Raw genomic sequence first — 22,797 nt, forward strand, 5'->3', positions numbered from 1 at the left:
GTTGCGGGGGAGGTACAGTCTCTTTGTGCGCTCTTTTACCCTCCTTTCAACTTCCTTGTGTAACTTTGTGGGAACACAACTCCAGAAGCTCCCGGGACAAGGCCACCGCCCCGCAATCAGGGCCTTCCTAGTTCTGCCCTTGGGGAGGGACGGTGGGGGTGGCCCGCGGGAGGCCAGTCGCAAGCGCGTCCTGAAGTCCCTCCCGTCGCCCCGCGTCGCTTTAAGGCGGAGGCCCGGGAGAGGGCCGACCCCGCCCGCCGGCTCGGCGCTCGGCTCCAGACTTCGGCATTTCCTCCCCGCTAGCTGGCGCGGCCTCGCCTCCCCTCGGAAGAGGAAACTCCCCGGACCGAGTAACGGGAACAAGCGCGGAGGGGAGCGGCGGGGTACCCCGGGGGCCCACTGCACCAGGAGGGCGGCCCGGGGTAGCAGGCGAGCGGGCCGGACCGGAGGCGGCCGCCAGCAGCGCGCCGGGGCGCCGGGCGGGGAGGGCCGGACGCCGGACGCCGGACGCAGCGCGCAGGGCGCGGCCGGGAGCCGGGGCGTGCAGGGCGGGCCGCAGCTGGAAGGAACACTTGAGCTGGGAAAGGAGGCCGAGCTGGAGGGCGGCTTCCCCCGGCCCTGCGACGGGGGAGCCGCCCCGGAGGCGAAGGAGACCGGGACAGCGGGGCTGCCCGGGCGCTGCGCGCATGCTGGGTCGGGGGCGCAGCCGGGGCTCGCGCCCTGGGCTGCTCGGCCGCCGCTGTCCCGGGCGCCCGGAATGTCTGTGCACTACACCCTCAATCTGCGAGTCTTCTGGCCCCTGGTGACCGGCCTCTGCACCGCCCTCGTGTGCCTCTACCATGTCCTGCGGGGAAGCGGGGGCGCCCGGGTCGAACCTCCCGACGGCGCGGATGGCGGCTTCCCGCTGCTCAAGGTGGCAGTCCTGCTCCTTCTCGGCTACATCCTCCTGCGCTGTCGCCAAACTGTTCGACAGCGCTTCCTGCCCGGGACCCCCCGCCTGGGGGGCCACTCCGCCTTCTCTCCTAGACACTTCCGAGAGCCCAGCCTCGACATCCTGCTGGAGAGTTACTACGAGCATGAGGTGCGCCTGTCGCCGCACGTGCTGGGCCACAGCAAGGCGCACGTGAGCCGGATCGTGGGCGAGCTGGTGCGGGCTGGCCGCACTCGGGGGTCCCCAGGTCCCATCCCCGGAGGGGCGCTGGCCTTGGCCTTCCGCGGAGACTTTATCCAGGTGGGCAGCGCCTACGAGCAGCATAAAATCCGCCGGCCCGACGGCTTCGACGTGCTTGTGCCGCTGCGCCTCCCGCCCCTGGTGGCGCTGGAGCCCCGGAGCCTGGGCGCAGAGCCCGAGCTGGCCCCAGCCTTCCACGGCTGCTTTGTGTGCGCACTCAAGGCACCGCCGGGGGCCTCCGGAGGCCAGTGGCTCCGGGACTGCAAAACCTTCGCCGACGGCTTCTGCGTGGATGTGCGTGGGCGGCGCCATCTCTCGGCCACACTGGTGCTGCGCTGGTTCCAGTCGCACCTGCAGCGCTCCCTGGCCACCGTGCGCTACAGCCTGGAGGGGCGTTGTCGGGTCAGCCTAACCCCGGGTGGCCTGGAGCAGCCTCCCACCCTGCACATCCTGCCCTGCCGCACCGATTACGGCTGCTGCCGCCTTTCCATGGCCGTGCGTCTCATCCCTGCTGTCCATTTGGGCGACAGCGTCTTCCTGGTGGCACCACCACTGCCACCCTCGCCCGTCGGGCCCCTGTCGGAGCTCCCAGGAGGTCTGCGCGGGGATGCGCTATGGGGCGTGAACACCGCGCGCCAGGAGCAGAAGCTGCTAAGCTGGCTGCAGGAAAGGGCCCCTCCAGGTGCCTGCTACCTCAAGTGTCTGCAGTTGCTTAAAGCTCTTCGAGACCTGGGTGCCCGAGGGCTGGACCCGACGGCCGCCACCCAGTGGGGACGCATCCTGTCTTCATACGTGCTCAAGACGGTGCTGCTGGCGGTGCTGCTGCGCGAGGGGGCTCCTGCACAAGGCTGGGAGGAGGCACACCTGGGCGAGCGCTTGGAAGAGCTCGTGCAGTTCCTTAGGGGCTGCCTGCTTCAACGCCGAACACTCTTCCACTGCGTCCTGGGCCCTGGCGGGGCAGCCGCTGAGGTGGGCCCGCTGCCCAAGGTCCTGCGTGAAGCTGGCCCAGTTGACCTCCTGGCTGCTTTCGACAGGCACGCCCGGGAGCTCGCGGCGGCGCGCTTGCTGTCCACGTGGCGAAGACTGCCCCAGCTTCTCCGGGCCTATGGGGGTCCCCGCTACCTTGCCAGGTGTCCCCCACCCCGGAGCCAGCGCACCCAGGGGTTCCCTGAAGATGAACCATAAACCCTGACATCGCCCTCACCGGGCCTAGAGCTCCTGAAACCTCCCTCACCCACCGGGTGGGGGGTGGGGGGTGTCAATGAAGCCAGTTCAAAGCAAGGAAATGAGCTGCAAAAGGTATTGGAAAGCTCAGAGGGTGACATTTGGTGGCTTCAGTGATGTTTAAACATCACTCCTGGCTCGACAATCCAGTATAGTTATGGCATCTTCCTGGGCCAGACGTCCAACGTCAGCAGCTAAGAGTCGATCCAAATGTTGGTTTGTGTGGAATGATTCTGCAGAGGGATCCAGCTTTAGGGAAGTCCAGTAAGGGAAGCCAGAACTAACTGCAAGGGAAGTTCAGACACAGATCTCTCTGGCCCCCAAATTTAAAGAAGCAAGTGGTTTTCTGACACAACTACTTGGTAGGTCCTGGGTTCCTGATTGTCCTTAAAAAAAAAAACAAAACAAAACTGAATCTTTATTGACAACTGGAATTGAAGGTCTATTCTAGGGGCTAAGGTTCTGAGGAACGTAGTTTCCACTATTCACATTAATATTCATATATAGTTTTTAAATGATATGATCACAAGTGTTTGACAGCATTATGAAGAACTGAGACACCGCTGTTGAGAGGCAGTCAGGAGTTGCTTAGAGAAACTTTCAGAGCAAATAGCAGTTTCTTTCAATCAGTTCTTTCGTTTTGTGGTAATCGCTTGTGCCAAGTGTTGCATCTGAAAGGGAGGCCAGTTACATTAACTATTAAGAAGAGTGCAGGCTTGACGAGCAGGCCTGCTGAACATCCCTCCAGGCACACAGGGATGGGTACCAGTCCGTGCCCATTCACTGAGTGCCTGCTATAAGCCAGGCACAGTGCAGAGTGGCAACAAGCTACATGTTTCAGACAACACTGGTGAGGGCATAAAACATGTTGGGTCTCAAGAAGGATGTATTTCACTCTTTACCTAGCAAGGTGTGTTGGCAGGGCTTGCTGCTGGCTGGAGACAGAAACTTCTTTATTTTTTTAAGTCTTCTCAGCAAACTCCTTTGCATGGGGATTTCTTTCCAAGTTTAATGAGGCAAGGAAGTGCCCGGCTGCAGTTAGAGCTCCCAGCCAATGCTCAGTGATCCTTTGTGGTTGGGAAGTTTTGCTGCCATTGCCCAAGTGGGTTTTTAAGTGGCCCTAAGGCCACCTTCAAGGAGTGGTTGGTTCAGCACAAGTCTTGCAAGGTATTTCGACTTAGAGTTCAGTATCTTGGGCATTGTGCTTGAAGATCAGTTATTTCCCAGTTGGTCAACAGAGAAGAAGGACAGCAGAGGAGAGATGGAGGGAGACAGCCCTTGTCAGATGTCTGCTCTTTCTTCTCTTTGGGCATAAATACCACCAGGCCGGGTGGATTTTGCAGCTAGCCAGTTCTGAAATCCCTCCTTGCCCGCCCAAATTTCTAACAGCCCTCAACTGCGTCAGTCGACTTGAAACTCAAAGTTTAGGATGGTCATTGTCTGCCAAATAGAAAATACAGCCAGCCCCAGTGATGTACTTTGGGACTTTTCTTTTATAATTTGGGTCTCTTTTTTTTTTTTTAAACAGAGACTCTTAAAGGTAAAACTTGGAAGACAGAAGTAGCCACTGAATAGGGCCATTGTTTAGTTTCTGAGCTACTTTGAGGGAACTCTTTAAACTTTCTTTAGGGGACCCACTTGGCCACTGTGGGGGAAACTGTTGTGAATAAACGATTTATAGCGAATTCTTCTCAGCAGAGCTGCAGAGATTTCATATGTCTTTCGCATCCTTGGACTGTAAGAGAAACAGTTGCAAACGTTGTGCTGTCCCTTTGAGGTTGTTTTGGGGACATTTCCCCTTGACACCACAAAGTCATTCTTAGCTTTTGAGGTCAGTGTTAGGTCATAAGGTACTGCATTTAGCAAAGGGGTCAGTCTACCAACTTCCTGCAAAGATATAAACTGCACAGTGTTTTTTTAAATTACTTTTTAAAATAAATGCCAAGAGTAAGTAGATCTTTATATAAATATATATTTATAATATTTCCATACTCAGCTATAATTTCCTCTGTAGTGGGAGTGAGGGAAAGCGAGGCTACTGGAGGGATTATAAAACTTTAAAAGCCGAATTTTCCGAGTATCTCTAGCTGAGTTGATAGTTTTCTTTCTTTTTTTTTTTATTTGAATAGCATTTTGAAGTTTGAATCTGGTAACATACTGTTCTTGTAGTTTCTTTGTTCATTTGGTTTTTTATAGGGTTAGTTACCCAAAGCCTCATCCATCCTCAAGATTTTTAAATTTTATTTTTTTAATTAATGGGGCATTGTGTTTGTGAATTTTTAAAATATTAATATTTTATTTAAATGCCATGCTGAACATGGTAACCAAAAACTTAGAGATTTCGATCAATTTTGATCAATGTTTAGTAATCCAAAACATGTACTGTGTACAAATGAAATAATACGGCTTTGTAGCCAGCTATGATGGCTGCCCAAGGCACTTAAATTAAGCTCAATTATGTATTTTATTAGGGCTCCATCATCTCCTTGATCTGAAATGTACACATTTTCAGTGTATACTTGGTACTGGAGATTCATATATGCAAATATTCTCATACAATATTCATACAAGAAAGCTCAAAACTGTTCATGATTTTTAAAAAAGAAGATTAATTGTCCAGCCAGTGCCCGAAGAAAATGTTTTGGGAAGATGACTCAGCCATTTTGCCTTGAGACAACCCTTCAGGAACTCCCACGGACCAGCCTTTGGGAGCCATCCTGGAATGCTCGTGGGCTGAGAGAAGGAGATGTTTTTTTGCAAAATGAAACTGAAGCAGAAAGAAGGGAGAAGGTGAGCAAACCAAGAGAAGTCTGAAGATTTCAGGAAGGACTTAAGATGGACGTGGAAGGAAGAGATGGACAGGTGGAGAGATGGGGTGGAGATTGTACGAGGGTGCGAGAGAGGTTTGGGTTAGGAAACACGTTTTTAGATATGTGCTCTTTCAAACCAGGAGTCGCAAACTCAGCAGCCTGCAGGGTGAGGTCGGGAGGTAAATAGGGAAGGGGCGGGTTGGGGTGGGGGAGGAACGTGCCCGTCTTAGGGGCAGCCGTTGCTCAGCTCCATGTGGGAGGAAAAGGGGTCGAGTGGGGCTGGAAATTTTAAAAATCAGCATTTTTTTAAAAAATGAAACTTTCTGATTTTTAAACAACATAATTTTAAAAAATGTCCAAAACACCATGTGGGCCAAGTATGACATTTGGTTGAGCCTGGGGGCCACCAGTTTGCGACTCCTGCCTTACACAGTGAGCCCTCAAGTATGTATAAAGGTCATATTTGTTATGGGTATGACGTTGTTATACATGGTGGGGGGTGTCATACTTCAGGTCTTCTTTATGTCTCAGAGCTAACCTTTATTGTAGAAACAAACCCCCAAAATTAACATGGCCACAGATGACACTGAGCTTTTGGTCCCCAGGAAGATTCTCCATCCTGGAGCCGAGGAGTCAGATCCTACATCAAACCACCGGGGGCCAGTCCTTGGCATTTCCTTCCTGGTGAGCTGGGGCTAAATTCCTTGGCTCTGTCAGAGTTTGCAGATGAGTAATCAGGAAGGATTGCAGAATAACTTGTTTCTTCTCTATTTGTGTTTCATTCTTAGTTTTAAATTAGTTAGTATTTTTTTTTAGTCATTGCCTAGCCCGTGTCTTAGCAATGGTGGTTGGTGGTCGTAACACCAGAACATCAGTGCTGGTCTCCGGACCCAGCTTTTTAGGCTTTGTTCCCATCCCCGCTGCCAAGAGTACTGTTCTGACCAGATGTTTCTATCCCTTTCTGACTCCGTGGCTCCCACCAAAATTGACATCCCAGCATTCTGAAGGAATTAACCTAATAACCTTCCAGAGTGTCTCTTTTAACCTCGTGGAGTAAGTCACTTTTTCTGTAAAATGTGGCTTTTGACCTTGATGAAGACTTAACTTCTCCTGTCCACGTGAAGGAAGGTTATGACCTCCCTCCCCAGCGGTGGGAAAAATGAACGTTTCCAGTAGCCCTCGAGAAGGAAGAAACTTCAGTGTTATCATTGTGGCATTTGTTAATTTTTTTTTAAAATTGCATGTGTGTTTCTTAGACACTACTGTTTTTGTTGTTGTTGTGGTTTTTTTTTTGTAACCTATGTAGCACATGATTTGCTGGGGATAAAGCAAGTATAAATTGAGAGAGGATGAAGATATATGAGATATCTATGCAGACAGAATAGGCAAAAATATGCAGCTAAATTATGTATAACCTGGTTTTTGAAGTACTGAATTATCAGACATTCAGGAATATTTTTAGCACCTTTTTCTTTAAAAAAAAAAGTGCCTTGATTTAGTCACTTGACTTTAAAACATTCCTCTTAGTTTATTGTTATTTTTAGTGTGTATTCCAACCCCAAACTGTGTACTATGATACAGTCTATCGGCTGCAGTCATAGTCTATGTTTTATTCCAATAACAGAGACCAAAGAGGTAAACATGATTCAGCTGCTACAGTTGTGTGATTAAAAAGGCTTTTTAATCACACCACATTTCCATGGCCCAAACAGTCAAGGCCAGCCATTTGTTTTCTATTTCAGGTTGGAGTAAATTTGCACTTTTAATCATATGGGTCATTTGGGGACCTTGTTCTTTCATACTTTGCTTTATTAATAAAGGAACTTGTCAAAACCTCTGGACTGAACATCAGGTTTGGGGGGGGGCTCTCATCTTCCTGGAGGGTGGGCCTGGGGCTGCACTGGCTTGTGGTTCCTTCCACAACTTTCAGGGTCGGGGTGTATGGGAGTCTTGTTCGACACAGCAAGGCTGGGATCGTTGTACAGAATTGGCGCCGTACAGAGGTGAGAGTTCATTATGCCAGTTCCTAGTTCTGTAGGCAGCATAGGGTCCTGCCTTCAAGTCTTTTTCTACCCAAGAACCTTCTGGCCCTGCCCCTCCTCAGCCTCCCCCCTCCACCCCCTACTCTCACACACTACCCCAAATACAACTCAAGTCTTGGCCTGTGGCTAATTTATAGCTCAAGAATTTTGCCCAGAAATCTCTTAGGCCCCCGGGGCCCTCTCCAAATGGTAAACATTTGCTAATATGAAAAACCACCAGGCTTAGTGAGAGATAGAATCTTGGAGGCCATGTAGGATTCTTCAAAACCTTGGAGCCAGGCAGATGTGTAGGGAAACCTGCAGCTACTGGCTGATTAAACATTTGCCCCGGGGGAAAGGCGTGGTGGGGCACATTGCATTTAATTTTCAACAATTCTTGAGTATCTTCTGTCCCCAGGCATTGAGGGCACACAGAGGTGACCGAGACAGATATGGTCTCTCTTACGAGCTGGCAAACTGGTGTGAGAGGCAGGCAATTAAAGAAGTCATTTCTAGGCAGAGGATATATAGCTCAGGGGTAAAGCATGTGCTTAGCATGCATGAGGTCCTGGGTTCTATCCCCAGTACCTTCATTAAAAATAAATAACTAAAATAAAAATAAACCTAAATACTCCCCCCAAAAAAACCAGAAAGAGCAATTAAAAAAAAAAAAAAGTCATTTCTGAACAATGTGGTGGGTGCTAGGTGGGGGAAAGGTGAGGAAGCACAGAAGAGGGACACCTCATGCAGTTCAGGGGCATCAGGGAGGGCTGCTCGCAAGAAGTGACGTCTCAGTTGAGATCCAGAGAGAGGTAAGAATTCGCTAAGTGAAGGGAGTTGGGCTGGAGAGGAAAGCACAAACACAGGTGGAAGGAGCAGTCGGTTTGGCTGGAAAGTGGGGGTGGGCAGGAGGGAGGAGGCTTCAGTGGCAGAGGATGAGGTGGGAGAGGAAGGAAGGCACCAGGGCACAGGGGTTCTGGAAGCCAGAGCTTCTCAAGCTGGAGTTTGCAGACCACCTGGGCGTCTCATTTGAATGCAAGTTCTGATTCCTCAGGTCGGGGTGTCACCCAAGGTTCTGCCTTTCTAACAGATGCAGGCAATGCCGCTGATCCAGGGGCCACACTTTGATGGCAAAATTGTGAACCACAGTGGAAGTCTGAACTGATCTCCAAGACGCTGGCGATCCACCTGAGGAGGGAATGGCAATCACTTTTGAACTTGGCCCTCTCTGGCGTGAGTACTGTTTACAGTTCCATGGACAATTCTAGCATGCAGCCAGGGTTGTGAACCACAGACTTAGATCAGATGGCCTTCTGCCTTTCAGTAGATGCTGTGGAACCACCAGCTGGTATGTGTGAGGTTTGCTTTGTGTCAGAGACAGGCAGCTGAAGTGGTGGCAGTGATGGTGTGAGAATAAAATCCCAGGACAGAATCCAAGGTGAAACATTGCTATGCGGACACAGGATGTAATCCTGCTAGTGGTTCCCCTTTCCTACAACCCCAGGGATGTGAAAACAATTAAAAAAATTTTTTTTAGTAAAACAAAAGTCATCAGAGTCACCCTGAAACTTATCAGCAAAGAAAAGCCTCTGTATTCAGAGCGAAGGTTTCCTCATTTTTTTCATCTTTTAGCCTGGAGAGAACATACCTCCTATACTATATTCACAAAATACTGTCTCTTTTCATGAATATTCAATGGTTTTGCCCACAGTTTGTCTCAATTTCTCCCCCCCCCCATCTTAGATGCGGTGACTTTGAGCCAGCACTTAAAAATAATTACAGTCCATCAAGTCTCTTTCCAATGAAGCCAGGAGAGAACGCACTAGAAGTCCCACTGTGTACCAGACTCAAACTAAAAGCCTTTAAAGACCTTATCTCATTAAAAGATTTTTATCTTTACGGTTTATTTAATCATTGGTCTCCTCGAATTAAGAGCTAAGCCTCTGATGAGTGGCTGTTGATTCTTATCAAAATGAAACCATTAAAACGTTTTCCATGGAGAAAAACGCTTGAGGCATTTGGAGATGAGGCCTCAGGGTCTTGTACGGCAAGGAACTGCACTGGAAATACTGCTCCATGTGTTAAGTATAGGGTTTGTAATGATTAATTATTTTTTTCTGATAAATAACTGATTTTCAAAAGCAGTCTAATTGGCAGGGATCTCCACTTCCATGTTTTCAAAATGCATTTCGGCATCCTCTCACTAAACCCAGACCCAGTACACCGACTGAGAAGTCTGAGCCCTTCCTACACGTGGCAGAGATGCTTCTGCTGCTTGCTGAATATCCTTGAGGAACCCAACGTCTCTCAGCGCCCCTGCAGTTACACAGGGCCGAGTGGCTGGTTCTGACCAGCGGGTAGGGAGCAGAAGCGACTGGTCATGATCCTGCAGAGGCAATAAAAGATATGTGTGAAGATAGCAGCAGCACAAGATGGAACTAGGGCATTTCTAAGAGGACGGAGGTCCATGTCACTCTCCTGATTCATACTGGCCTTTGCATCAGTGAGAAATCAACCTTTGTGATGTTGGGCCTCTGAAATGAATTGAGAAATGAAACATCGGGTTTCTTTGTTTCAGCAGCATAGCCCGGCCTGTCCTAACTAATCTACGATGATGCTGAAGAGGGCTCCTATCCGAACCCCATTTTGCAAGACCCCATTGGAAGCCCCTCAGATTCATGTGTTGATTAAAAATATGGAGAAAATTTTCTTCCCTAGGGCCCCAGAAAATTCCAAATTGTGAAGTGCTTCATCTCCATTCACTCACTCAGTAAATAATCAGAGTACCTACTGTGTGCCAAGGCCTGTGCTGGTCCTGGGGACAGAGGTGTTGGCAAAAAACACCAGCTCATTTGGCTGCAGCTTTCAGTCTGTTGGAGGAGTCATGCATATCAAACAAGCACGCCAATGAGCGCTGAATAACTAAGAGAGGTGAAAGCTTTGAAAGGAAGAAACAGGATTCTGCTAAATCAGAAATTCAGAAGGAATTCAGGGCAGCCCCAGGGAATTAGGGAAGGCGTCTTGGAGATTTTGGAACCCAGTACACGAACCCACCGTGGGTTCTGTCTCAGTGTCACCTGGCAGGGCACTTACTGTGTGCGAAGCTCCTTGCCAAAAGGCTTGACACACAGTATCCTCATTTGATCATTGTAACAGTCCGAGGAGATGGTGTTAATATCACTTTCATTTCACAATAAAGGAAACTGAGGCTGGGCAAGATGAGGCTGAATGCCCCAATGCCACTTAGTAAGTAAGTGTAGACAGGGATTTGAACCCACATCTACTGGCTCCAAAGCAAACGCTTGATGCATTTCTGATCCTTGCAAACAGAGCCAAGGAGGTTAGTCATGCAGGAAGTAGCCCCTCAGGAGTCCCACAGCGGGAGATCAAAATGAAACCAGCAGGCAGATGTTTACAAGTTGCCTGGAAAAGCTACCCACCACAGGGAGGCGGGGGATATCTTTCTCTCCACCCTCCTCCAAGCCCCTCCTTAAAAGCTCTAGGGTTCCTTTTTCATTTTTATGGCATCCCCTCCCCCTCCCCCCAGAGGGCTGACTTCATCCTTCAGCAGACAGGAAGGCGGGGGCTGCGTCTCCAGTAGCCCAGCCACCGAGGATGGCTTCCCTCCAAACTCAACCCAGATGAAAATGACAGGACACACCAGCTCTTTCTTCTCCCGATTTTCTCCAATGGATGCTTCCCTTTCTCCTCAGAACAGAAGCAGGAAGGCCCGGGGTAGCTGCGTTGAAACGTTGGCCGGTACGAGCTTGCTGCTTTGTTTTCACAGAAGGATTAAACAGATTCCACATGCATTTCGACTCATCCAGATACGTGCTTCACCTGCGGACACGTGTGTGCACATATGCGTGCACAGACGTACACACTCTTGAACTCACACACATGCACTCGTAGCTAACACTTTCATAGCACTTACAGTATTTCAGGCAGTTTTCTAGGTCTGGGGAAACACCAGCGCTTGGGCCAAATGCAGCCTGTTCGTGTGAATAAAGTTTTATTGGAACACAGCCATCCTCACTGATGCATTGTCTGTGGCTGCTTTTGGACCACAACAGCAGCACTGAGTCATTTCGACAGTGACCCTATGGCTCCCAGACCTAAAATATTTACTACCTGGCCCTTCACAGTTGAAGTTGGCTGACCCCATGTTCTAAGTGCCTGAAAACTCTCTGTGAAGTTTCAGTTATCTATTGCTGCATAACTAACCACCCTAAAATTTAGTGGCTTAAAAATCACCACCACCATTATTATCTCTCATGAGTCTGTGTGTTAATTGAGCTCTGCTGGTCGTTCTGTTACGAGCTAAATTTGGGTCCGCTCGCCTGCTGCACAGCAAATCCAGTTGAGAGACATGGGGTTGTGGTGAAGGAAAGTGCAGCGTTTATTGCAGGGCACCAAACAAGGAGAACAGGCAGCTGGGCTCAAAAGACCTTCGCCAACGGCTGTCAGGTGAGGGTTTTGAAAGGCAACATTAGGAGTTGCAGGATGCGTGACCGGCTCATGGACCTTCTTCTGGTTGGCTGGTCGTGAGGTCACAGGGTGATGTTTCAGGAATCTCAATCATCCACCTTCTGGTTCCAACCAGTACGGAGTCTACAGGCTTGTGGTCAGCATGTAGTCACCATCCTCCACGGGGGTGGGTTGGGGGGGTGTCTTAGTTTCTGCAGAACAACTCAAAGATATGCATCAGATTGTTATCTGTGTCCCTTCAGGAGGAACTAGAAGTCCTGTGACCCTATTGTTTTCACTTCTCTGATCATTAACTGCTCGAGCTTGCTCTCTGGAACCCAGGGGAAGGCCTAGGAGACTAAAGCTTTTTCTACAAACAAGAAGTGGGGAACTGAAGGGGCTTGTTCTAGGGAGGGCCCTGCAGCATCCTGCTCGGTTTCAGTTCTGCTCCTTGTGATGACAACTGGGACCACAAGCCTGTCCAGTAGGACTCGCTCTCATGGGCTGTGAGCTCAGCTGGCCCTGGACCCGCATGCCCCAGTTTCCCTCCATGTGGCCTCACCATTTAGCTCTTGCTTCTCAGGCCTCAGCCGCTGGATTCCAAGGGGAGTGTTCCACGTGTGCAGATGTAGAACTGCAGGTCAGAACAAACCACAGGTCCTGGGGAAATGGCATGGACTCCACCTGTCAATGGCAGGGGTGGTAAAGAATTCACCACGTATCTTCATTTTAGACATAGGAGAACTTTGGCACAGAAAGGTTAAGTAACTTGCCCACCAACACCCAGCTCGTAACACACCACGCTCACTCACACAAATGTGCACATGCGTACATAGTCACACATTATATATATCTCCACCACACACACCCACAACTCACAGCAATACACACACTTAGAGTCACAGGTCTACATCCTCATACAGACACCAAGTCCTCATGCAAGTTCATACATACACAATTCACATTTGCCCACAAGCATTCACATGTACACACTCCGCTGTCACGGCCACCCCCCCACCCTCACATATGTAATCACACCTAAGCACATGCATGTACACACATGTGCACGCAGTTTCCTCCCTCTCCACTGACCAGAGTAATTTCCTTCAGTGACTCAGGAGACCTTTTTCTCCCCCCTTTTGCACAGGATATTGTTCTAATGCCAGAAAACCCCGCTGCCTTCCCACCATTGTGCAAAATCTCTCTCCACCTCAGCAAGGCCCATAGGTCCGGGATCCTGGGTCCCCAGCCCCACTTGGAATGGCCACAGACAGGACTTGAGACCCAGGCGCCTCAAGCTGACGTTCTACGTGGAGGAAATCACTGAGACACAGGAAGGCTAAGTTCATTGCCCAGTGTCACACAGCAGAGGCCAGCCACCTGGCAGACACCCTGACCTCCCAGCACTCAGCTGGCTCAGGCCCTGGGGGCTCAGTGGTGCCTGATGAATGAATGAGTTGGAAGCACTTATTCAGTGTTGATTTTTTTTAAAAAAAGACTTCATTCTTGTAGAAGCAGTTTTAAGTTCACAGCATAAATGAGTGGAAGGCATAGGGATTTCCCATGTCTCCTCTGTCCCCGGCTCCCAACACACAGCCTCCCTCATTATCAACATCCCTCACCAGATGGTACACTTGTTGCAACTGACGAACCTACACTGACACATCATTATCACCCAAAGTCCATAGTTTACATTGGGGTTCACCTTTGGGTTGTACATTTTATGGGTTTGGGCAAATACATAATGACATGTACCCACCATTGTAGTGTCATTCAGAGTATTTCCACTGCCCGAAACATCCTCTGTGCTCCACCTATTCACCCGTCACTCCTTCCCCCAGCCCCTGACAACCAATGATCTCTTTACTGTTGCCACAGATGTGCCTTCTCCAGAATGTTATATAGTTGGAATCATACAGGATGTAGCCTTTTCCGATTGGCTTCTTTCCCTTAATAACATGCATTTAAGTTTCCTCCATGTCTTTTCATGACTTGGTAGCTCATTTTTCTTTTTTAGTGCTAAATAATATTCCATCATCTGGATGTACCACAGTTGATTTATCCATTCAGCTGCAGGACATCTTTGTTGCTTCAGTATCGATTTTTATTAGTGGCTGTGGAAAGCAGGCAGAACAGAAATGCTCTTCAGGGCTTATAAGTCAGACACCGAGGATGTCATAGAGGCACGGTGTGAAGAAGAAGTGCCCACCTTTCCTCCTTCATCTGGTCATCCACTGCACTCATCTTCAGCCCTAGCCAGACATTACGGTGACTTGGGGAGATTTTTTAAAAATACTGATTTCTGGGTCCCACCCCGAGAGACTATGATTCAGTTGTTTTGGGCTGGGACCTGAGCACCAGGATTTTTTTTAAAGCTCCCCTGGTGGTTGCAGTGTAGACTTGAGAACCACCAGTCCACTAGACTCTGCTGTAGGTAGATGGTGGTTCTGGTGACTCCAGAGTAGAAGGTGAAGGTTGCCTGTTGGGAGTTAAAACAGGTAGGTCTGGTCTGATGGTGCAGGGCTGCACGGTGTGTTCATTTCAACTGAATGTGGAGGCTCCAGGTGGGACACGCTCTCTTCATTTGTCTGCTCTCAAATACCACCTCCTGTCGCCCATTGAGGGCGACTGCACACATTTAGGTACTGGCCTGACACCTGGAGACATTTGGATTTTATGGCCAGTGGGACCTGACTCTGGCCAAGGTGACCAACACGTCCCAGTTTGCCTGGGAGTTTCCAAGTTTTAGCACTGAAAATCCCATGTCCCCAGAACTCCCTTGGTCCTGGGCAAACTGGACAGTTAGTCACCCTGCTTTGGGTCTTCTTATAGGAAAGTGAAGATGGACCCATAAACCCCTCAAAAACACCTGTTCTCAAGCTTAGCTGCACATTGAAATTACCTGGGTAGTGTTAATAACTATTCTTACCAGGCCCCAAGTATTATACCCAAACACACCCCCAAGTTACTATCACACCCCCAGAGATTCTGATGTAATTGATACAGAAATGGCCAAGAAACAGGATTTTTAAAAGCTCCTCAGATGGTTCAAATGTGAAGGCAGGGGCAAAGAGCCCTCAGCAAGGTAAGAATCAGCTCCATCAGATCAACACATTGTACACCTTAAACTTACACAATGATACTTATCAATTCTATTTCAATAGAGCTGGAAAAAATAGAAAAGAGAGAGAGAGAATTAGCTTATGGAGGGAAATGACATTGGACTGAATTCAGACTTGGGGACTTCGGGAAAACAGGCAGAAGATGCAATGTGGTTTGACATCAGAACTTTGATGAAGTCCATTTACCTCTCTGAGCCTCAGTTTCCTCATCTGTAAAGTGGGAGCCTCTCTCTCAACCAAACATGCAAACAAGGTATTTGGCTCAGAACAGAATTAACCCTTATGAATAACAACAGAGGAGCGATATATTGAGTGCTCATTAGGTGCTTGGCTCTGTGCTAAATACTGGAAAGTCTATGATTCGTTTGAGCCGAGGAGGTAGCTAGCGTTCTCATTTCCTCCTCACAGTCGAGAAGTCTGCAGCTGAAGGAAGCAGAAAGATGCTCCCAGTCTGTCAGATTATTTTCATGGAGAGCCAGGCCAAGGAGCAAGTGACCCAGAGAGGTCAGAAACCGACCCTGGGAATCTAAAAAAGTGCAAACTGGCCCTGGATTGTTTTCTCAAAATGAAAATAGCTTTCTTGTTTGCTTTTGATTGTAGAAATAATATACGCTCGCTATAAAAAGTTCAAATAATGCAGAGGCTTATGAGAAAGAAATAAAGATCTTTGGACACCCCTGTGAGCGACCAGGAGTGGGAGCGGAGGGCTGTCTTAAGCAGCTCCCCCACCCTCAGCCTCACCCAGCCCTTAGGACAAAAGCATCAGCTCCCATGACGTCATCTGCCTCGAGGCCTCAGAGCTGGGGACAATGGCAGGATATGGACATCCAACTTAGAATTCGGACATCAGCTCAGTTGGAAAGGGCTTGGCCTGGCGCTGGGACTCGCCTCTGATCAAGGCCTCTGGGATGGACAAGCTTCAGCTTGCGCCCAGAGCCGTCGCCAGAGTGACTGATGATAACGACGTAGACTGAACACTCACATGCACCAGACAGCACTCAGAAGGTGAATTAGCTCATCGAATCCTTGTGATCATCCTGGCAGTTAGGGACTATCATGCCCTGCTTCTAGAGAAGGACCAGGCTCAGAGAGGTAAAGTAACTTGCCTCAAGTCACACAGCTGGCAAGCAGCAGGGCCACGACTGGCACCTGGTTCTGGAACCACGTGCTCTTTGTCACGAGGCTGATGTGGTGCTCACAACAGCCATATGGGGTGGGTGTATTCAGAATTCTCATTATATAGATGAGGAAATCAGGGCTCTGAAAGGCTGAGTGACTTGCCCAGGGTCATCCAGCCAATGAGCAGGAGCACCAGGAAATAAAGTCAGGCTCATCTGTCTTCAGAGTTGCGTTCCCCCAATTCCAGCCCTTGAGAAACCGCCTCCATCATCTTTGCTACCTTATTTATTTGATCTTTTAAATAAGCATACCTTATTTATTTAATCTTTTTTTTCAGTGTTGCTTTTTTCTGTCCCATTCTAAACACATTTGTAAAACTATTGGTTTAATGTGGTTGTTATACATATTCTTCTAATACATTAAACACCTACTAAAGTAAACCATGTATGTCATGTGCTGCACAAAGTGTGCATGTACTCAGCTAAAAAAACACAAGTTTCTCCACCAGACGTGAACTCTGCCATCAAGGAGCTTGCAGGTGAGTGGCGGAGATGGATGGATCTGGCCCAGTGTTACAGATTACACTGTGTCCCCCCAACCCAAATTTATGTTTAAGCCCTAACCCCCCAGTACTCAGAATGTGTCTGTATTTGGAGGAAAGGTTTTAAAGAAATGATTGAGTTAAATTGAGACCATTAGTGTGGGTCCCTAATCCAGTAAGTCTGGTGTCCTTATAAGGGGAGAGAGAGAGAGACACCAGGGTTGTGTGCACAGAGAAAAGACTGGGTGACGACAAAGTGGGAAACTGGCCATTTGCAAGCCAAGGAGAACCAGCCCTGCTGCACCTCGATCTTGGACTTTCAGCCTCCGGAACTGTGGGAAAACAAATTCCTGTTGTTGAAGCCGCCTGGGTGTGGTGTTTTGTTACAGCAGCCCGAGCTGACTATTACAGATAGGCTCTCAAATCACACAGAATTTGAGATGGTCGGAAGGTGATGTGGAAGGGGGTTGGCGGGGAGGGACTGCAGTGGGAAGTAACTGGGTTCATCTCCTGATTTTAAAATGAAGAATGGCAGAGGATTTAATGTCTCACTCCGGGGTCATAGTCAAGGCTGTAGCCCTGATCCACGTTCTCTGAGCCTCAGTTTCCTCAGTGACAGCCCTGGGCCAACAACAGAACCTCCTTCTTAGGCTTTTTGGGAAATGGGAAGATTAGATGGGTTACTCGGTGTACTTACCAAAGCGACCTTCCCAAGTCTCAGAAGTGACTTCCCAAGCACACTTGGAAGTGAGAGCCACTCTTACTGGTACCATGGCCATCATCACCATCATCATCATCACCATCAACAGGGAAGGAATCTGACTTCTCTGGTGAATGATCCAAAAATCAGAAGAGAAAGCAGGAGAACAGCTCAGATTCCAGTAAGAGTTTCTAGGATGGGACCACTTTTCTTTGTCCCCGGGCCCAGGATCATTTCCCGTGTTTACTTATTCTCTCTCTTTAAAAGGGTTCGCAGCTCATTGCATCTGTAAAGGATGGAGCCGCCTTTGATCTCTTCAATCAGCTCACAGCTTCTCTCTTCCCAAAGGCAGGAGCCACCCTTGGCTTCCTGCCACGAGGCAGTGGGATCTGTCAAACCCTGGCCAGGTGCCATCACTCCTCCATCGGGCTAGGGCAGGGAGGGGAGGGCTGCCAGGCCCCCTGAGGAAGGGGGATTCCAGGTTAACCCACAGTATAGGGGAGAGAGAGCCTTTTCCTTTGCATCCTCTCTTCACTGAGGCTGGTACCTCCTAAGTAGGAGGCAATAAAAGGCAGGCATTTTGTGAGATAACCCAAGGCTGGGAAGGAGACAGACTGAGGTTTGGGGGGATAGGCTGGCAGCACGCAGTGATGCTGCACTCACCTGCATAGTCAGAAGCCTGCCTCCTGGGAGTACGTGCAGCTCAGGCCCTGGAGCTCTTAGCCAGCTGTGGCAGGACATCCCACCCACATGCAGGACTAGCAGATGTGCTGGAGAGTCCAAGCCCCCCAGCTGCCCTCAACCACCTGAGATCAGATCCTGGCTTTCTGATTCATGAGCTGTGTGATCTTCAGCAAGTTACTTAACTCCTCTGAGCCCCAATCAGATATCCCAGCATTACCGTGGTGAACACTCCTTGTCTGAGTCTCCTCGGGCAATGGGCAGGAGTTTCTCTAGGGCACATCCCTGGGGTCCAGAGGTGCTGATGTAGGCAACTTCAGTGTTTTTAATGAGGGTGCTCTGCAGTGATGAAGAGTTTACACTCCCATCGTGTGTGTACTTCTGGAAACACTTTATCAACAAACTCACAATATTCATGTTCTTCAATTTGCTTTTCTCCCCACCTATCATGTATACTGGAGATTTTCCCACCTATCATGTAAATTAGAGATGGGATGGAGCAACCCACCTAGATATGCCTCATTAAAAAAACATTTATTGAATTATAATAGAATTACAGAAAAGTGCACAGCACAATGTATTTTCAGAGTGAAAAACACCTGAGTAATCACTACTTCAATCCAGAACCAGAATGTTACCTTCATCCCAGGAGCCCCTTGCCCCTCTCTTCCCCCAGCCAAAATAAGTTCATAAATAATACGTGCTCTTCTTGTGTGGGTGTGTTTTGATTAATCATGACATTTGTGAGATTTATTTATGTTGGTGCATTGTAGCAACATTTTGACACTGACTGGGGACATTTTTGGCTGTCAAAACTTGTGGGGGCAAGGGTGCTCCTGACATTTGTGGGCGGGGTCCAGGGATGTCCATACACTTCCCGCAACTCACAAGACGGCATCTCACCACGGAGAATACCCGGCCCCAGATGTCAATAGTGCCCACAGTGAGGAAGCCCGTGTTGGGTTTTATTCTGAGACTGATGAAAGCTGAGAAACCCCCAGCTAGGTGTGTGCTCAGATGAACCAGACACTGCCAAACTAGTTTCCAAAGCGGCTGTGTCCTCGTCCTTGACTGATGCCGCCACCCTTTCCCATCCCATGGGAATATCATTTTACCAGGTCCCACTGATTGACTCTGTATTGTTTCCAATCTTTTGGCTATTTAACCATCATCAGAATGAGAAGTCTTGTGATGGCCAATTTGAGAGATTATCTTATTTGGATACAAACACACACTCTCTCTCTCACACACACTCTTTCTGGAGACTCTGGACAATGGGAACATGCGTAAAATTTAGTTTAAACGTAAATTTCCTTCTCCCCACACCGACCATGTTTAACTTCAAGCTGACTTACAGAAATAGCTCCGGTCATTTTGGCTTCTGCTGCGGATTCACATCTTGTGCGAGTTGACATACGATCTGGAAACATAAACAGGAAACCCCTTGACATGGGAAAATGGGGCAGGTCTCTGCTCCTCAGAGAGCTGGGACTCAGAAAAGCTGAATGCCAGGCCGGGTGGGCCCCGGGGACCCACAACTGACCTTCCTCTCTGCCTGAGAATAGGACTGACCCACTCTGGGAACCGCTCTGGGAAAAAAAAGTTTTTACCATTTTTTTCCCCCTAAATGAACTAATTCATCTGAACTAATTCCACTTCAAAATTAATATCTGGCATTTCAGTGCCTTTTATCTTTGTCTAAAATTCAAATGATGGGTAATGCTTTGATTTCAAATGCACAGCTTTAAACTTTAAGTGTATAATATGTCTCGATTATTTTTACCGCACCTATTTTTCAAGCTGCTGATTAACAGTTTTATTTTTCAACTTACCTCTAAATGTCATGGGACAATAAAGTCAATAGAACAGAAATTTTATGATGCATATCACTTAAAGGAAGACTAAGCCCAGATTCTGTTCTATCCAGTTACCTATGAATAAGAATTAAATTTAACTCTGAGCTTTCTGGCAGCCAAAGCAAAAAGGGAAACACATCATATAATTTCTTGTTTCCTAGTCAAAGGAAAATGACACATCTTTAGCTGAGAGAATCTTTTTTTTGACCCTAAGTTCTGAAAGAGCAGGATGTGAACATTTTAAATTTATTCTTCCTGTTTGTGTTTCCATCTCTGCTCTTCTTCCTCGCCCCGGATGGGGTGTGGGTGCATTGTTGTTCTATCATAAAATGACAGCTGCCAGGTACTGGGCTAAGTGTCTGACACTCAGGCTGCTGTCATTATCCCCATTTCACAGCTAAGGGACCCGAGGCTGAAACGAGTTAAGGAACAAACTCAACTCACACTTAGCAAGTACTGAAGGTGACAGGTGGGCAGGGTGGCCCTCTGAGGAGGTAAATAACTTGTGCAAAGTCTCACAGCTGGGAAGTGGTTCTCAGAGCTGGGTTTCAAACTGGAGAATTGAGATGCTTAAGTATCTTTAGCAGCTACTAAGTGCCAGGCACACACCTTAGTGTGCTTTGTGTAATTGTGAAGGAGTGTAGATCCAAGTCGATTCGGCTCCATTCTGCCTCTTGCTAGTCACATAACTCTCGACACTTACTTAAACCAGTCAGCCTCAGTTTCTTCATCTAAAAAATGGGTAGATAATAGCCCCAGCCTCAGGGAGTGTTGCGGTGACTCGGTGAATTGATGCCTGCAGAGTTTAGCACCAAATCTGGCCGGGAAGATGCCCATTATTGTCAGCTCTCAACACCAAGAATCTTTGATGATAAAGAAAATTTTGTAAAAACGTATGATGGATTACCATTCAGCCTATAGAAAGAAGCAAATCCTGCGATTTCCAGCAACATGGCTGGACATGGAGGACATTGTGCTAAGTGAAATAAGCCAGACCACAGAAAGTCAAATACAGCAAGATCTCACGTATACACGGAATCAGACAGAGTCAAATTCACAGAAGCAGAGAGTGGAATGGCGGTTACCAGGGCCTGGGGGGTGATGGTCAAAGTGTTACTGAACTCAGGTTTGGCTCCTCTCTACTAAAAAGCCAATAATTGCAAGGCAAAAGTCAATAGAAAGGAAAGGTGCTTTAATCAGAAAGGCTGGCAATCTGGGGACAAGGTGGACTCATGCTCTGGGACCAACTCCAAAGATTCTGCTCAGCCATGACAGTTTTTAAAGGGCATAAGAGGGAAAAAAAACTCAGTGAATCATTGAGGCAGGAGATTGGATTCCAAGTCATTCTCCACTGCATGCAGACTGGCTGACTCTCCCTTCAGGTGTTATCTTGCCCCTATAATCTACCTGCAGGATTGCCAGAGGGGCTGCTGGAGGGAGAGAGCTGGTCATTCTTTAACTACTTAATTCTTCATTCTTACTTCTTTTAATCTAGGAAAAGAATTAACAGGTTAGGCAAGCCATGCTGTGCATTCAGGAGAGCGTAAATCAGGGGTTAGGTTACATTGAATGGTGATCTCATTTCTATAAATAGGTTTTATTTAAGGTTAGAAGGGAACAGAAATGGGTTAAAAAGAAAGGAGCAAAGAGAGCTGCTTTCATTTCCTCTGTGTCGAACATCATTACATTTCTATGAGATTAGACGCAAAGTTCCGGCTCCTGTCATTTCTTCATGCTGACACAGGGCACTGTCTTCTCAGAATGGAAGATGCCGACATGGGTCTGTAGCATCTCTTTGCTGACAATTTTAGTTGCCCACTTACATATACGGGCAGAGCAAGCTACAATTATTTTGATGCCCACAAAGATACAGGTTATTATGAGCAATAATGTTAATCCCATTCTCTTGAGGCCAGTTCTTAGAATTCTGCTGGCCACAGACCAAGTACTGCTCAAGGTGGAGTAGCTTATGTCATATCCGCAGTCTGGTCATTATGCAGTTAGCTTTTTTCCCTCTGGTGGCATTTATAGTCTCTGCAAAACAACTCGGGAATGTGCATCAGATGCTGAGTCTGTGACCCTGTTGCCCTAATCATTAACTGCTCAGTTTTGTACTTGGGTGGGTGGTTGGCAGGGTTCTGCTTGGTTCCAGAAGGGTGCAGCATGTCAGTTATGCAAAATAAAGAAGTTCTGGAGTTCTACCGTATAACACAGGGCCTATACGACTAACAATACTGTTCTATACATGTCAAAATTCACTAAGAGGATTGATCTTGTATTAAGAGCTCTTACCACAAAAGAGAAAACAAAAACCAAAAATAAAAAACAGAGGCGCAGGAGGAAACTTTTGGAGGTGATGAATAAGTGTATGGCGTTGACAGCGATGACAGTTTCACAGGTATAAACTTATCCCCAAACACATCAAGTTGTACACGTCAAACATCTACAGCTTTATATATGCGCGTGTGTATAAAGAATCCTTGGTGAGGCAGGCGGAATGGCCAGCAGTTCTGTGCCCGAGGTGGGGTCAGCCTCCCTTCCTGCTTTTATAAGCCTTTCTTCTCCCCAGCCTGCACCCCACCCTCAGCTCTCTGATTGCCCTGGGGGCTTAGGAGAAACAACCAGGAGAGGGTCTGGAGTTTAATAAACTCCCTTTGGAAATGGCCAGAAGGCCCCAGCTCTGAGCTGCCTGCCGTGGTTTTCACTGCAAGCGTCACACTAATACCTTCTGCTTTTATTTATATTACATTTTCCTGTTTACTGAGCCTATTGCTGCACACCCTCATCAGCCCGCTGACTGCCTCACGTCACTTCTCTGGCAGTTCTGTGAAGGGGCAGGAGTCTGCATCTTATAGATGAAGCAAAGGAGGCTCAGAGAGGTTAAGTGACTTCCTCAAGGTCACTCAGGAGAGCAGATACAGAATCCAGCTCTTCTGGTTCCAAATTCAGGGCATTCCTCTACCATATCCTGTTGCAGGCCAGCAGTTAATAAAACCACTTCTGGAAATAGTTAAGGGCCAATGTCAGGGGAAAAAAAAACAACCCACATTTTGAATTGTCCAAGAGGGATTCAAAAAACAACACA

General features: G+C 48.1%; 1 protein-coding gene and 1 long non-coding RNA gene across 7 annotated transcripts in view; one reads left to right on the plus strand and one right to left on the minus strand.

Annotated features, from left to right (window-relative positions):
- The first annotated feature begins 226 nt into the window (after positions 1-226).
- Positions 227-11,091, plus strand: ITPRIPL2 (ITPRIP like 2). Of its 3 annotated transcripts, none has more exons than XM_045521223.2 (3): positions 227-5,185; positions 8,317-8,459; positions 10,945-11,091. In XM_045521223.2, the coding sequence occupies exon 1, from the start codon at positions 758-760 to the stop codon at positions 2,354-2,356; it is 1,599 nt and encodes a 532-aa protein (XP_045377179.1). In that variant the 5' UTR covers positions 227-757; the 3' UTR covers positions 2,357-5,185; positions 8,317-8,459; positions 10,945-11,091. The 3 variants fall into 3 exon arrangements, with proteins under 3 accessions (XP_045377179.1, XP_045377178.1, XP_010959385.1); XM_045521222.2 differs by having other exon boundaries at positions 10,940-11,080; XM_010961083.3 differs by lacking the exon at positions 10,945-11,091 and adding an exon at positions 8,970-9,201.
- A 125-nt stretch (positions 11,092-11,216) lies between these two features.
- Positions 11,217-22,797, minus strand: part of LOC123618553 (uncharacterized) — a 29,973-nt gene continuing 18,392 nt past the window's right edge. For 2 of the 4 annotated variants that reach the window (XR_012500342.1, XR_012500344.1), the window contains exons 4-7: positions 19,212-19,276; positions 17,173-18,195; positions 12,256-12,377; positions 11,217-11,916 (exon numbers count right to left, since the gene is read on the minus strand). This is a non-coding gene — a long non-coding RNA (uncharacterized LOC123618553). The remainder of the gene's footprint in view (positions 11,917-12,255; positions 12,378-17,172; positions 18,196-19,211; positions 19,277-22,797) is intronic. The other 2 variants (XR_006727002.2, XR_012500343.1) reach the window with 2 other exon arrangements.

The sequence above is a fragment of the Camelus bactrianus genome, chromosome 18, assembly GCF_048773025.1.
Source record: "Camelus bactrianus isolate YW-2024 breed Bactrian camel chromosome 18, ASM4877302v1, whole genome shotgun sequence".
Lineage (NCBI taxonomy): Eukaryota > Metazoa > Chordata > Mammalia > Artiodactyla > Camelidae > Camelus > Camelus bactrianus.

Bases quoted from the DNA above. Each gene is read 5' to 3' on its own strand.
- ITPRIPL2 (XM_045521223.2), top strand. From the start codon at position 758: ATGTCTGTGCACTACACCCTCAATCTGCGAGTCTTCTGGCCCCTGGTG.